General features: G+C 42.9%; 1 protein-coding gene across 4 annotated transcripts in view; it reads left to right on the top strand.

The window, feature by feature from the left end:
- Window positions 1-13,816, top strand: part of Col19a1 (collagen type XIX alpha 1 chain) — a 313,337-nt gene that overhangs the window by 280,965 nt on the left and 18,556 nt on the right. For all 4 annotated transcript variants that reach the window (XM_029483553.1, XM_021163060.2, XM_029483550.1 and 1 more), the window contains 6 exons: window positions 2,563-2,607; window positions 2,707-2,769; window positions 6,886-6,921; window positions 7,074-7,118; window positions 9,719-9,889; window positions 12,290-12,356. In XM_029483553.1, coding sequence (XP_029339413.1) covers window positions 2,563-2,607; window positions 2,707-2,769; window positions 6,886-6,921; window positions 7,074-7,118; window positions 9,719-9,889; window positions 12,290-12,356 — 427 coding nt within the window. The remainder of the gene's footprint in view (window positions 1-2,562; window positions 2,608-2,706; window positions 2,770-6,885; window positions 6,922-7,073; window positions 7,119-9,718; window positions 9,890-12,289; window positions 12,357-13,816) is intronic.

The following is a 13,816-nucleotide window of genomic DNA, read 5'->3' as shown; positions in this document are numbered from 1 at the left end:
AGTAAGAGCACTGTGAATACGGAAAAGCACCCTAGTCTCAGCCCCACCCCACTGCAGCTACATGCCCCCCATACCACCTCAAACCTTCGGCCACCATCCCTAAAGAGGCTCACACTCCCTCCCCATTACTACACTGAACTAGCTCAAATAAACAATAAAATGCTGCCAGTCATGTACATGTCTTACAGAGAATGACATTTTTTATTAAATTTGTCCAGACTGAGACCAGGTATGTGTATAACTGTAAGGGAAAAAAAAAAAAGATAAAAGAAAAAAAAAAGGAAAGAAAAAGAAAACTACCTTCTCTCTCAGGCACTCCTGAATTTTTATAAAATGAGGATCCTTCTTGAAAGCGGGCTTCACACGGAATCTCAGGCCCTGGACCCACCCCTGCCACTCTTCCTCATAGTGTGGGGCTCTCTTTCTGGAACTGCACTCAGAATGCCATTTCAACCTGCTCACTTACACTCACAAAGAAATTCATCTTCCCACTGCATTCATCTACACAGGACTTCAAGAAACGTTCCGCTATGACCATAAATTAAGTCTGTCTTCAAAGAATGATCACTGGGTACCAGCAAAGTCATCAAGACATGTATAGTAATTTCAAAAGATAGTTCTTTTGAGCAATTCCAGAAGTATTTTTGGAGGCTGTAAGTTGGCTGAAATATCAAGACATTACATTTGGATACCTAACATCTGATAAATGTACTTTAAAAATCGGATTTCACAACTCTCAGGAGCACTTGGCAACTCCAGAATTAGGAAAGGGTTTAAACATGGACCTAGCACATGTGTGCGGTTGTGTGATTTAAAGGGTCTTTGTTTTTTACCTGGTCCTTGGAAAACAAAACAGTTAAGAGGCCCTACAAGTAGTAATAATGGCTACAAAACAGAGGACGGTTAAATTTCATCATTGGTACGTAGAGATAGTGAGATATATTCCAGTACTGTCTAAATCTATCGAAATGATAATTGTAGTTGAAACAAAGATATAATCAGTTGGACATGTCATGCCTACTCAGTGGAGGTGCACAGAACCCACTCCTGCCCTTTCTAGAACAGTCTGCCTCTTTCCAGTGTAGTTGAGGCTACCCAAGGGCTTTCCCTAGAATGTCTCTCTTTCTTCCTTCTCGGAGGGGGATAGCCTCCCAGAATTCTAATGCAGGTTGAAAAGGGGGCCTAGCCCTTTAAAGTCTCTGATACTCACCCATATACCCACACCGAGTTTCCCAGGCCTGATTAGGCCTACGGAGTAGGAGGCTCTCTTCCAGCAGCAAAGCTGCCAGCTTCATTTTCCAGTCTCTGCTAGATCACTGTGCTAGCTGCCTTCTGTGACAAAATATTTGACAGAAGCCACTTGAGAGCCATCAGAGCAGTGCAGACATGGCAGCTGAGGTGGGCCGGGCAGGGGCTGAAAGAGCCTACAGTGTTGCTTCTTCAAATGTTGGTAGATCAAACCTTAGAGCACTCAGGCAGGACCCAGAAGTAGATATGACCTTCAGGAATGACCTCTGAGAAGCCTAATTTTTTTTTTCTTGCTGGTAAAACCACAGCCTAAAGGTTTACAATCTCCCCAAACTCCAAACTGCCACCAGCTGAAGACCATGTGTTCAAACACATAGGCCTATGAGACAAACTCCATGTTCCTATCTCTGCTCCAGGGTCTCCTGACTCTCATTTCTTTGGACAAGGCACATTGACAGGTTTTTAAGAAATAATTATTTTCCTCAACCTTTTACCCAAGCACAGCTTTTCAAATAGAATGTGCTTTTCTTTTCTTCAGATTATCTTATTACCAACATAGAAGCTCTCTTGTGAAACTCCAAACCTGATAGAATTTCTCTCACTCTGCCTCTTTTGTCCTAGTTTGGTCTCTATTGATGTGGTTAAAAAACATTACCAAGAGCAACTCGGGAAAGAGTTTGTTTGAAAGGCTTATGTGCCCTGATCACAGCCTGATCACATTTCCCTCAGGGAAATCAGGCCGGAAACCTGGAGCAGAGAACTGAAGCAGAGATCATGGTTTGCTCATCCTGCTTTTTTAAACAACCCAGGACCACCAGGTTTAGCCCTACCAGTGCCCAGGGGTAACACCACCCACAGTGGGCTGGGCGCACCCATGTCAATCATTAATTAAGGAAAACTTCCACAGACTTGCCCCAGGCCAATCTTACGGAGGAATTACGGAGGAATTACGGAGGAATTACGGAGGAATTGCGAGGATCAAGGTTTTCTCTTATTAAAAGACTCTAGTTCATGTCAACTTGATGAAAACTCACCAGCACACCCCATCTCCGCCCCATTCCCACCCCCAAACCACACCCTAGAGTAAGGAAGAGCTACCAGGCAAAAAGACATAGAGATTTCTAATAGTGAGGATACATTGTCTTCCTGTGTTCGAAAGCATCCCTGGCTCTCCCTCGGCATTCTCAAGTGTGTACTTTGCAGCCCCTGGATCGTGTCCTGGTCCGATTACTGTATATACTAGCCCTATAAACTCCAGGAAGCGTGTGGCATCAGTAGCGTGGCTCTTAACATTTTTATTTGATTTTGTCACAGGGAAAACCAGGTGCCCCAGGCCCTCCAGGAGTACCAGGGGAGCAGGTAAGCTACCTTTTACAGCGGATGCACTGCTGTCATCTCCGGGTGCCTTTTAAAGACATTTTTACCAATGTATTTTTCCCTTTTGGGACACGTTTGTAGGGTGAAAGAGGACCTATTGGAGAAACAGGTTTTCCTGGACCAGAGGGACCCTCGGGGAAGCCAGTAAGTACTTGTTTACCTTCTAGAAACTGTTGTCTAAGAGATGTTCTAAGCATTGCTGCAGGGGCCGTGGATGTGGGGAAAAGAGGGGAGTGGGCGAGAACCCTCGTCCTGCCAGAGTTCCAGTGCTCTGGGCGGGTTCCACACGGCCCCGGGTGGGTGTCTGGCTGTTAAAGCCACTGACCCCACTCAGCGGGTGGTGGACAAGTGGCAGCCCTAGGTACCAGGTTCTCAGTCTTGGGCATCCCATGCTGGACACCGCAGAAGAGCTGAGAACAGAATGGGGCCCCGGGCGGCACTGGGCCCCCAGGGCCAGAGGGAGGAGAGGGCTGGGGGAGAGGGGGCACTGGATGGTTCCCACACGCAAGAGTCCTTGGTCAGGTCTATGGCTGGAGCACAGGATGGCCTTCTGGCGGGAGGTTAGACACGGCTTGTTAGGAGAAAGCCCATCCCATGGTTCACCGCGAGCCTTGATGATCAGAGACAGTCTATGGTTTTAGAGCTTTACTTTAGAAAGGCAGGGAGAAAGAGAGAAGGGAGAAAGAGAGAGAGAGAGACGGTCATAACCACTTGGAGAGAGGGGGGAAGAAAGAGAGGGAAGGAGGGCTAGAGATGAGAGTAAGAAAGGTGAGAGCTTAAAAGAGAGCAAGGAGGGGCCAAGCAGCCCCTCTTATAGTGGGCTGAGCTATCTTGCTGTTGCCAGGTAACCGTGGGGAGGAGCATACCTGGCTATAGTCAGGTAACTGTGGAGGTGGAGAATGCCAGAAACTTGGAACATTGTGTGACTGATAGTCACAGGATTATGGACAGGCATCTGACTCTGGGAATGTGGCTCGCCTTTCTGTCCCTTGTAGGGTTCTCTACTGGGTCACCAGAGCAAGCCCCATTCAACCAAAATAGGCTGCCTATCACGGCCCCACACGTTGCCTCTTCATGTTCCTCCTAGAAGCTTAGATTTGAGCCAGCAGCTTCAGAAAGAAATAGGAGCAGGTTCTAAATATTGAGTTAGTGGATACCGACAGGGGATTCCTTCCAGAACTTTCTAGAACTCTACCTGGTGTCTTTATATCTTAAGTGACGGTGAGGAGAAGTGAAACTTTCTAAGCACTGGTAAAGTAGACTCATTGTTAGTTCTAGTAACTTCAGCAGAGTTAAAATTAAATGGTCTATCAGGCCTTAAAAACATGAAGATACCAACAACTAGCCAAAGTAGTGCCTGCATGATAAACTAAAGCAGAAAAATCTCCTCTCAGGCTCCTCCTTCATATACAGACCTTGCCTGGATACTGTCATTGCTAACACTGCAGGGGGTGTGTCATGCCCATCCCCTAAAAGAGCTTGTGGCTATAGATAGAGTATTGATATGACATTGTTACAGTCACCCCCACCCAGCATATATATATATATATATATATATATATATATATATATATATTCTATGTCCTCCTATGAGCTATGAGCTGAGGATATGCTGGGCCAGGAGCCAGGGACTCAAAGTTCAGGGTGTTTTGTTTTGTTTTAAGGGTTCTCTCTCTCTCTCTCTCTCTCTCTCTCTCTCTCTCTCTCTCTCTCTCTGGTTTATGCAACTTTATTGAAGAAAAATAAGTCAATTACTAGGAGAGATATTAGTTGATCGCTCATCCATTGACAGCTCGCATAGTTTATTCAGTGTGTTTAAGATTTATTTTATTTTATGCGTATGAGTGACTGCATGTGTATATGTACACCATATGGGTGCCTGGTGCACGTGGAGGCCAGAAGAGGGCCTCGGATCCCCTGGAACTGGAGTTATAAAGGATTGAGAGCCACCAGGTCGGTGGTAAGAACTGAAGGTGGTCCTCAGAGAGAACAACTCGAGATCTTAACCTCTAAGCCATTGTTCAGCCCATCCTATTTCCTTTGATAGAAGGTCTTGGTCATCTGCTGTGGTGTATACGAAAGGGAAGGTCTAGAAGTAAGTGGCACTTAGGAATTTTGTTCAGTAAGTAGTTCTCTGACAGCTCAAAGCTGATGCATGGTCTGGCCATCATCTCCTCAGAAAAGGCAACACAAGAGACAAAAGCCGTATGCCCATTAGTCAGACATTCTGGGTCTGATCTATAACACTGTTTTATGAGTTCGTTTAGAAAGGCCTGCAGTGCTGGCTATAGGAAGTTATGCTAAGAGTACACCATAACATTCCATGATTCTTGTCACCTCCCCTTAACAAATTTCTCCTATCTACCCCATGTGAGCCATCTTGTTAAAGGCTTGGGTTTCTAGGATATAACTCAATACTTAACTCTTTTTCATTAAAGACAAACTTATTTGAGCAAGTGTTCCATGCTAGGCAGTGGCTGGTGTTGAGAACCGCTGCAGAAGGGAGAGCCATTCACATTTGAGGGCAGGTTGCCACCATTCACGTTTCCCTAACCCTGTGAACACTGCACTTGGATTTAGCCAGTTATCCACAGAAGAGACGGTAAAGTCAGGAGGAGGTTGTGTTAAGAGAGATTCCAGGAGAGCTGGTGGGGGCAACGGACCATGGAAATGATCGTGCATCATTAAATACATGTACAAATTAAAAAAAAAATTGTGTACATTCTAAAGGTTCAAAGCATAAATTCCAGTTTTACATTTGATTTCTCTTTTATTCAGCTGACATGCTGTTTCTCATTCTCTCCTTAATCAGTTTGATCTTCATGGCTAGTGTTCTTAGGACTAATAAATTCTTTGAACTATACACTTTAGGTAACATATTCTTAGTTAAAGGACTCCTGTAATTCCCAAGGTACTTCAGAGAAGTCCCCGAGCCTATGGTTGGGTTACCAACTGCAGCAGATGTCAGTGTGATTTACAGCAGTGAAACAGGTGGCTGTCTGCAGCTGTGTCCTTGTGGAATCTGTTCCTGCACAATAAGTCTCTCGGGCTGTCAGAGAGCATGTCCAGGCAACGCCTGCTGGCTAGGAACCCCATCCCTCACCTTGATCTCTCTCTTCAAATCACATCTCAAAGCCACATCTGCAGCAGGGCTCTAGGTAATCGGTTTGACCCCCACGCCCCTTTCTTCCTCCTGTCTCTGATGGGCAATTCTGTCCGTTTTATGAATCTCTGGCAGGGCTGGCTTTATGGCCACTTCCAAAATACCTTTTAAAGGTCCCAGAAATTCCAATTTTCTAATTAAAAAAAAAACACTACTGTTTAGAAGTCTCGAAAACCATGATTACAGACTCCCAACTCTCAGTTTCTAGTTTTTTCAACTGAAAAATGATACTTCCCCAGCTGACAATTTATTTCATAGCAGGATCATATCCCAGCCATGTTATGCAATAAGCCCCAGAAACAAGTGACAATATTTACTGAGAAGGATCCCCATGCTGAAAGCTTGTTAGAAGGTTGTTACGTTGATACTGTCCCCGGAAAGACGTGAATGAGTGTCCCCACACACAGGCAGTCAATGACAGTGTAAAGGCTATCAGCAAGAGCAACGTGGTGAATTGGTTAGTTTAACTGACGTTACTTACAGGTGTTTAGGTGAGAGGCTACCTGCAGGAGCTTGTACAAATGAAGCCCATTGCCAAATGCCCACTCCAGCACAGACAGTGCCCACAAATGCCAGAACCACGAAACTCACTGTACAATTTGCAGGTAGCTCAACAGGATGGAGTGTCACGTCTAGAAATTCTGTTGTTTCTGGTTCTCTTCCAGGCAGCTCAGCTTGTCTGAGGATGTCTTTTACTCCAATATAAACTATGGGAAGGAGAAGCATAGTGAATACACTCAGTTTCAGGAACTTTCTAAAGATTTTCAGTTGTTCATCCTGAGTTTTAACACTTTCCCTACAGGATGGAAGCTTTCACCTTCCTCTAAAACATCCTGAGTTGTAAGAAACTGCTCTCTGAGATGGAAGTCTTTATCTCAGAGAAGTTGCTACAGAACAAAAGTATTTGTTCTGTAGAGTTTGAACTCTACATATACCAGAGTTTGAACTCAGTGCACATGACTCTACCAACTGTGTAGTCTATTTTGCCATGCAGATTCACAAAGGTATCAGAAAAAAATGTAATGGGATTTTTTTTTGTTTGTTTAACTATGACCATATGCAGACATGGAATAGAAATATTCTTTCTGTCATTTTAGGGCATAAATGGAAAAGATGGATTACCGGGTGCTCAGGTATGAAAAAAATTTTTAAATAGTATAAATTCTTAAATTTTCTAATTTGTAAGTGTATCTTCAATGCTCTACCATTTAGATCAGTCAGACTAATGATTTTTGGCAAGCAGTGTTTTTTGTTTTTGTTTTTACCATTGATATCTGTTTTCCAGGGCATCATGGGTAAACCTGGAGACAGAGGCCCCAAAGGAGAACGCGTATGTATATCACTACTATGGTTGCTGTTCACATTCCACTGATACAACTGTTTGGCCACATACCAAAGCATGTAGACAACTTTGATTCTCCAAATATGCCGTGATGAAGGTGTATATGAAACACTGTGTCTACTGGGCATAGAATGTGACCTGTAAAGAGGTCATGCCACAGGTGTGTCTGTTCGTTGTACAGACCCAAGTCTACACTTCTATTTCAGTTTGGAAAGTGTTTTTGCTACCTTCCAGAGACACACTTGCCAGCTATAACTACCACCCAGATCCTTTTTGCCGGCTATGGGATTTCTCACCCACAGAGCTACTGCTACTTAGAGTTTCATACATTTGTTTGCTACTTCAATGTTTGGCTGTCTTGTACATTAAAGAGGCCTTATTTGCATCAACCCACTTGATACAGTAGCGCCATCGTCTGTCCAGCTGTCATTATTCAAAGCATCATTAGACATCCCTAAATGCCTTCTGGGGGCAAAACTGCCCAGGCTAAGAACCACTGACCCAGTTACTCCACTGCCCCCCTTATTCCACTGACCCAGTTACTCCACTGACCCCCTTATTCCACTGACCTAGCTACTCCACTGACCCCCTTATTCCACTGACCCAGTTACTCCACTGCCCCCCTTATTCCACTGGCTCACTTACTCCATTGACCTGAGTGGTATCTGCACTTTCACTACAACTCTATGTGATGCTGGTGCTGTCACTAAAACTTACTCGTACTTTCTGTTATGAATCTTATTTTTCTAGTAGGACTCATGTCCCTGAAGCCAGTTACTCAAGACTTGTTACTTGGCATAAGCCTATTTAGGGCCATTCTTATGTAAGTGACCACAGATGTGTTTGTGTATTGGTGTCTTATTCATTAGGGCTTCTTTTTATTGTTATAAGAAAAATTCATGATAATGGAATGACATAAAAAAAAAAAACAAGATAACACACATTTAAGAAGAAAAAGTCTTCCAGGCATCTTTACACAGGGATAAATACTTGATACTTCAGGCATATTTCACTCTTCCACTCTTACCTATAATCAATATCAAATATATATGATTTTAAAATTAGATTGACAGTGTTTTGAAAATGTTTGTTCTACTGGCAGTCTTCAATGGCTGTATACATCTTCCCAAGTCCCTATTCTCTAAGCGGTTATTTTCCTCTCCAGTTTTTTTAAACATCCGTTTTCAGGTGTGTGTGTGTGTGTGTGTGTGTGTGTGCACGCACACACACACATGGGCCACAGCATGCTTGTGGAGGTCAGAGGATAACCTATGCGGGTCAGTTCTCTCCCTCCACCATGTGGCCTGTGTGGATTAAATCCAGGACATCAACTATAGTGGCAGGTGCTATGTGCAATTTCAGGCCTGAAAAGACAATAGGTGGTGGATACCAGCTCAGCTATCTCACCAGGCCATAGACACATAATGTTAAGGTTTCACTATGATCATGGAATACAGATCATAGATTCAGGTGTACTAATATTTTTTAATCTTGCATATTTCTCCAAGCACAAGCTGTCTGTATGTCAATAAGACCCGCATTGGTATTTTGACCATCTGTATTCTTTCTTCCTAGCGTCTGTGTCACCTTCTATATCTTATGATCACATTAATATCTATGAGTGTTCATTTATTTTCACTATTTTGTTAAATCAAGACAAATACAGGCAGGTTTTTCACAGACCAGTAAGGTTAAGGGAATATTATGTAAATTCCAGACCCCCTCTAGCACCAGCCCATCACACTCAGCCGAGACCTTACTTCCCGAGTCATATGACTGAACACTGAAAACGTGTGACTGAACCACTTGCTGTGGTATCACACTTCTTCCCTTGGGCACACAGAGTATAGACACACATATGAAAGAAAGGCAATACTACAAACCCTGCTCTCACATTCAGATACGTCTAGCATCATGTTGCTAATTCTCACAAATTCTTACAGTTCATATACACTCTTGAACAAGCCATCTGAGAGACAGCCCTCCCTCCACCTGCCCCAGTCTCTTTGAGACTTTGTTCAAGCTCTTCTCTCTTGCTATCCTGAGTGGTATATGTTTCTCTTCACTGATTCCATATGGAAACCCATGTAAACTATGACTATAGAAGAAACCCCAAAGGACCTTATGCGTGCCGAGTGAAAATGCAAAAGGAGAGACAGCCATAGGATTCAGATCAGGTTTTGAGTTTTTCTAGGTGAAAAACTTCTGTTGGTCATCTCCTTTTACAACTACAGAAGAGACCCAGACCTGACGTGCCAGTGGGTGCGGACTTTCAAAAGTGACATCACTCTAGACTAAATGAAGACAACTGTTGTTGTCACTAGGATCTATATGCTAAGTGATTCCGAGGGGTCATTGTTTGAAGCATTTTACTTGGGTATATTAATCTCTCAATATTCCCCTAGCTAAGAGATATTATGAATATTGATATTCCCACATGCTAATGGTACAAGCTGGGGTACAGAATGGAAGTATGTAACCCGAGGATCCACAGTAAATGGATGCCGGTAGGAATCCTAGAGTTTTGCTCTTCACCGCAGCTGAGGCATTGCTGGAAGAGGTGACTCCTTCCTTCTCTCCCCAAACAGGGTGATCAGGGAATTCCAGGAGACAGAGGCCCACAAGGTGAACGTGGGAAGCCAGGTCTTACGGGCATGAAGGGGGCTATAGGCCCTGTGGGACCAGCAGGAAGCAAGGGCTCCACGGGACCACCTGGCCACCAAGGCCCTCCAGGCTCCCCTGGCATCCCTGGCACTCCGGTAAGTGGGGCCCCTGGTTTATACTGACCATGGGTGTTTTTTATAATGAAATAAATTATGACCATTCTGAAGTATATAAAATAAGCTGGTCTGCTCCATTATTTGAAAGTATATGCCAGGTCCTCTGTTGACACCTCCCTATGTTTTAGATCTTCACAGCCAACCTGGAAGAATAGAATCCTTTTCCTTGTGTGTTTATAAATACAGAAGCACAATGCCTTGATCAAGATCAAAGAATTAGTAAGAGAGAAAAATCCAAATCTGGCTGACTCCAAAATCAGTTTGTTTTAGTTTGATGCACAGGTTTGGGGTTGTTTAGTGTGACTGGGGGAGAGGTGGTATTTGAGGCAGGATACTCTGGCCTCGGCCTCCTAAGTGCTGGGATTACAGGTATGTACCACCCACACATGCCCAAAACATTGCTTTTACAATTCTGTCTGTAGTTGCTCCTCATACAAACATAAACTTCTATTTCACACTGAGACTCTATTCAGTTGGCTACTGAACAAATCTGTCCTGAAGGAGGAATTAAAGCAAAAGTGTGATCAGAGCAGCCCTTAGCTCACTAATATTTCAGGAAGATCGATCAATACGAGGCCATTCACCTGAGGAGTATAGTTTGAAAACCTCTGTGACAGGAACAAAGGAGGGTCCTGGATTAAGTAGGAGAGGTAAAGGCCCTCTCTCTCTCTCTCCTCAGACCAGTGAGAAACTGGCTTTCTTTCTATGTTTTCATTTTCACCTCATTGCTAAATGGTTCCTGCAGAAAACCTGCAAAACTTAACTGTCTGTTTCTACTATCAGACCAGTCATTCAACTTCATTTTTTATTTTAAAAAAATATATGTCTTGCTTTCCCTAACTCCTCCAGGATCCCCCAACCTCCATACCAAAATCACCCAATTCTCTCTCTCTCTCTCTCTCTCTCTCTGTGTGTGTGTGTGTGTGTGTATGTGTGTCTCACACACACAAACTCACTCACACACACACAAGTAAAATAAGTACAAATAAGAAACAAAATTCCACAAAAACTAAAATCAAAACAGTCAAAAAAAAACCCAAGAAGACAAAAAGATGCCCAAACAAAAGAAAACAAAATAAGAAATCCACAAAAATACCAGTGAGTTTGCTTTGTACTGAACAATTACACTGGGACACAGGGCTTGCCCTCAAGTGTGGTTTTGTTGTGACACTCCGTTAGAGAGAATCGATTCTTCCCTTTCCCAGCAGGTATCAACTGCAGATAGCTAGTGTCTTGGTTAGGGGTGGGGCCTGTGTCCACTTCCGTCTTGGTCCCTTCATCTTCATCCAAGTTCATTTTCCCCATGCACATCGGAAACAACATAATAGCTCCAACCAATAGAATTCAGCACCTTATGAGCACTTGAATGAATTGTCTTTTTCTTTTTTGCATTTCTAAATGAACGCATTTTTGTGAATGGAGAAGCACACCATATTATCATCCCATTCACAGGCTTAACATGCAAACACGATGAAGGAATCTGTAGATAGGAATGATGGGAAACTCACCAAGACAGGGACTTTTAAAGATTACACACAAGTGCCTGGTTTATGGGAATGACAGGGACCATGGCTGAAAGTCACATTGCATGGAGATTTTCCACTGATCTTTCCAGCTCCTCATCTGGTCACATCCCACTGGGCTTTGTTAAGAGTGTGATTGGCAGTAGACATGGTCTCTGCATTATAACTTCTAGTGGGCTCTATAGTGTCTTCTCTGCCATCCATGGAGCCTCAGAAAATAAATACGAATACAAAGAATGGTGACAAAATACTTTGAAATCCTGACCATCATGAGACCATTAGCTCCTCTTTGAAAATATCAATTAAGCATGGCTATTATGGGTTTTTAATCAATGGGTTAACCATTCAGCCAATACTACTTACCTACTTATGGTTACCAGGTAAACGTGGGAAAACCATTTTATAGGATAATCCTACGATCCAGCACTCTATTTGGGGTTTTCTTCCTTTGGAGATGCATGATGTCACTTGCTATAGTCTTCACTAGGAACCAGGAGTGGATGTTTAATTGTTATTGCTTAGTAACACCGTGGCATTGCTTGTGCCTTTTAACTGTATACAATAAAGTAACAGAAACCATTATCTTCTAGTTGTCTATAGCCACATTTCTCCACTCATAGGAGAAATGTTAGCTTCACTGGTTATAATCCCAGCCCACAGCTTGTAAAGCAACTATGAACTTCAGCTTATCCTAGCATGTGATCTAAGAAGGTATTTACTGCCCAAAATAGCAAACTGCCAGAAGCATTTCACTTGACAAACATATATCCACAAATGTATGCCAACCCCAGCATCTCTGTGCCTTATCCACTTGTGCACTGCCCTGTCTTAACACACTTTCTTTTTTTTCCTTTAGGCTGATGCTGTTTCATTTGAAGAAATAAAAAAGTACATTAATCAAGAGGTCCTAAGGATTTTTGAAGGTCAGGTTTGCTTTATAATACTTCTGGATTTTTTACTTCCCATCTCCCCTGTGGGGAATCCCTTCAGTGACATTCTTGAACTGTGACAACAATCTTAGCAGATTATCCGTTTCCTGGAGGGGCAGCTCCTGTTGACAGTACACTTAAGTTAAATTTTCTTTTTAAACTGTCTTTCCGCGCCACTTGTCAATAAGACAACACAGGTAAAGTACCTTCTGTTTATGTAACCACCTTTCAAATATTTCGGCACCCATCTGTCTCCACCTTAATTTCCCTATAGAGTAAGTACATCTAGCTCCCCCATCCCTGACACCCGGGGGAGATGCTGAATTGATCACTGAGTATTTTAACTGAGGTGAGTTACAGTAGTGTCTTTTGATCTAGACCAGGGTCAGCAAACAAAAACTACCAGCCACATCTGTCTCCTAAAGGCAGACTTTCATGTGGCCCACAGCTGGGAATGGTTCTCACATACATACATTAAAGGGTTTCCCACTTGAAATCCAGATCTCCAGTCATGTGTTTGGGGTACAGTCATGCTCACTTCTTCTCATCCTTCTCCACAGGCAAGACTGTGGATGAAGAGGTGAATAGATGTGGCAGACTTCCTGTAGCTAGCAAAGAATTAAGTATCCATTATCTGACTCTTTTCAGATAGCCCAGTTCTGCATGTTTAAGCCCAAAATAACACTGTTTTAAAAACAAAACAAAACAGCATCTTATATCCCTCACTGGTCTTGAATTCTTCATGTAGCCCGAGGATGGCCTTGAACTCCTGATGTTTCTACATCAACTTTGCCAGGGCTGAGGCTGCAGGCATGCACCACCATGGCTGGGTCATTAATGTCTTGCTGGGCTGAAACCTAGGGCTTCATGCACGATAGCAAGCACTCTGCCATCTGAGCCGCATTCCGGCCCATCATTGCTTTTTCTAAGCAGTTAAGTCTTGCTGATAATTCCTTATGAGTCATTGTTTAACAGCATTGTTCTTCCCTCTGAAAAGTTTGTAAAAGTCAAGAGTTTCTCATTATTATCTTTAAAATCTTAAGCAGGTGAACTCATGTTTACTATGGTAAAAACTCAAGTAACTTCGGTGATATAGCACTAAATGCCTCTAGTCTAAGGTCCTAGGCTTGACTTCCAGCAACAAAAATATATTTTTAATTACATTAAATTAATAAACAAAATTCAAGTGTTTATGTTCTGACATGGTCCAACCTGAACATGGTCTCTGGTGAGAAGTCTGGTATAATTCTAATTATATGCCTTTTATGTTACTTGACCTTTTTCCTTTACTGCTTTTAATATTCTATCTTTATTTAGTGCATTTGTTGTTCTGATTATTATTTGTCAGGAGGAATTTCTTTTCTGGTACAGTTTATTTGAAGTTCTGTAGGCTTCTTGTATGTTCATGGGCATCTCTTTCTTTAAGTTTGGGAAGTTTTCTTCTATAATTTTGT

Source organism: Mus caroli, chromosome 1 (assembly GCF_900094665.2).
Source record: "Mus caroli chromosome 1, CAROLI_EIJ_v1.1, whole genome shotgun sequence".
In the NCBI taxonomy this organism is placed as follows: Eukaryota; Metazoa; Chordata; class Mammalia; order Rodentia; family Muridae; genus Mus; species Mus caroli.
Note: the sequence above shows the minus strand (reverse complement) of the source record. Positions and strands in the feature narration are given on the sequence as shown.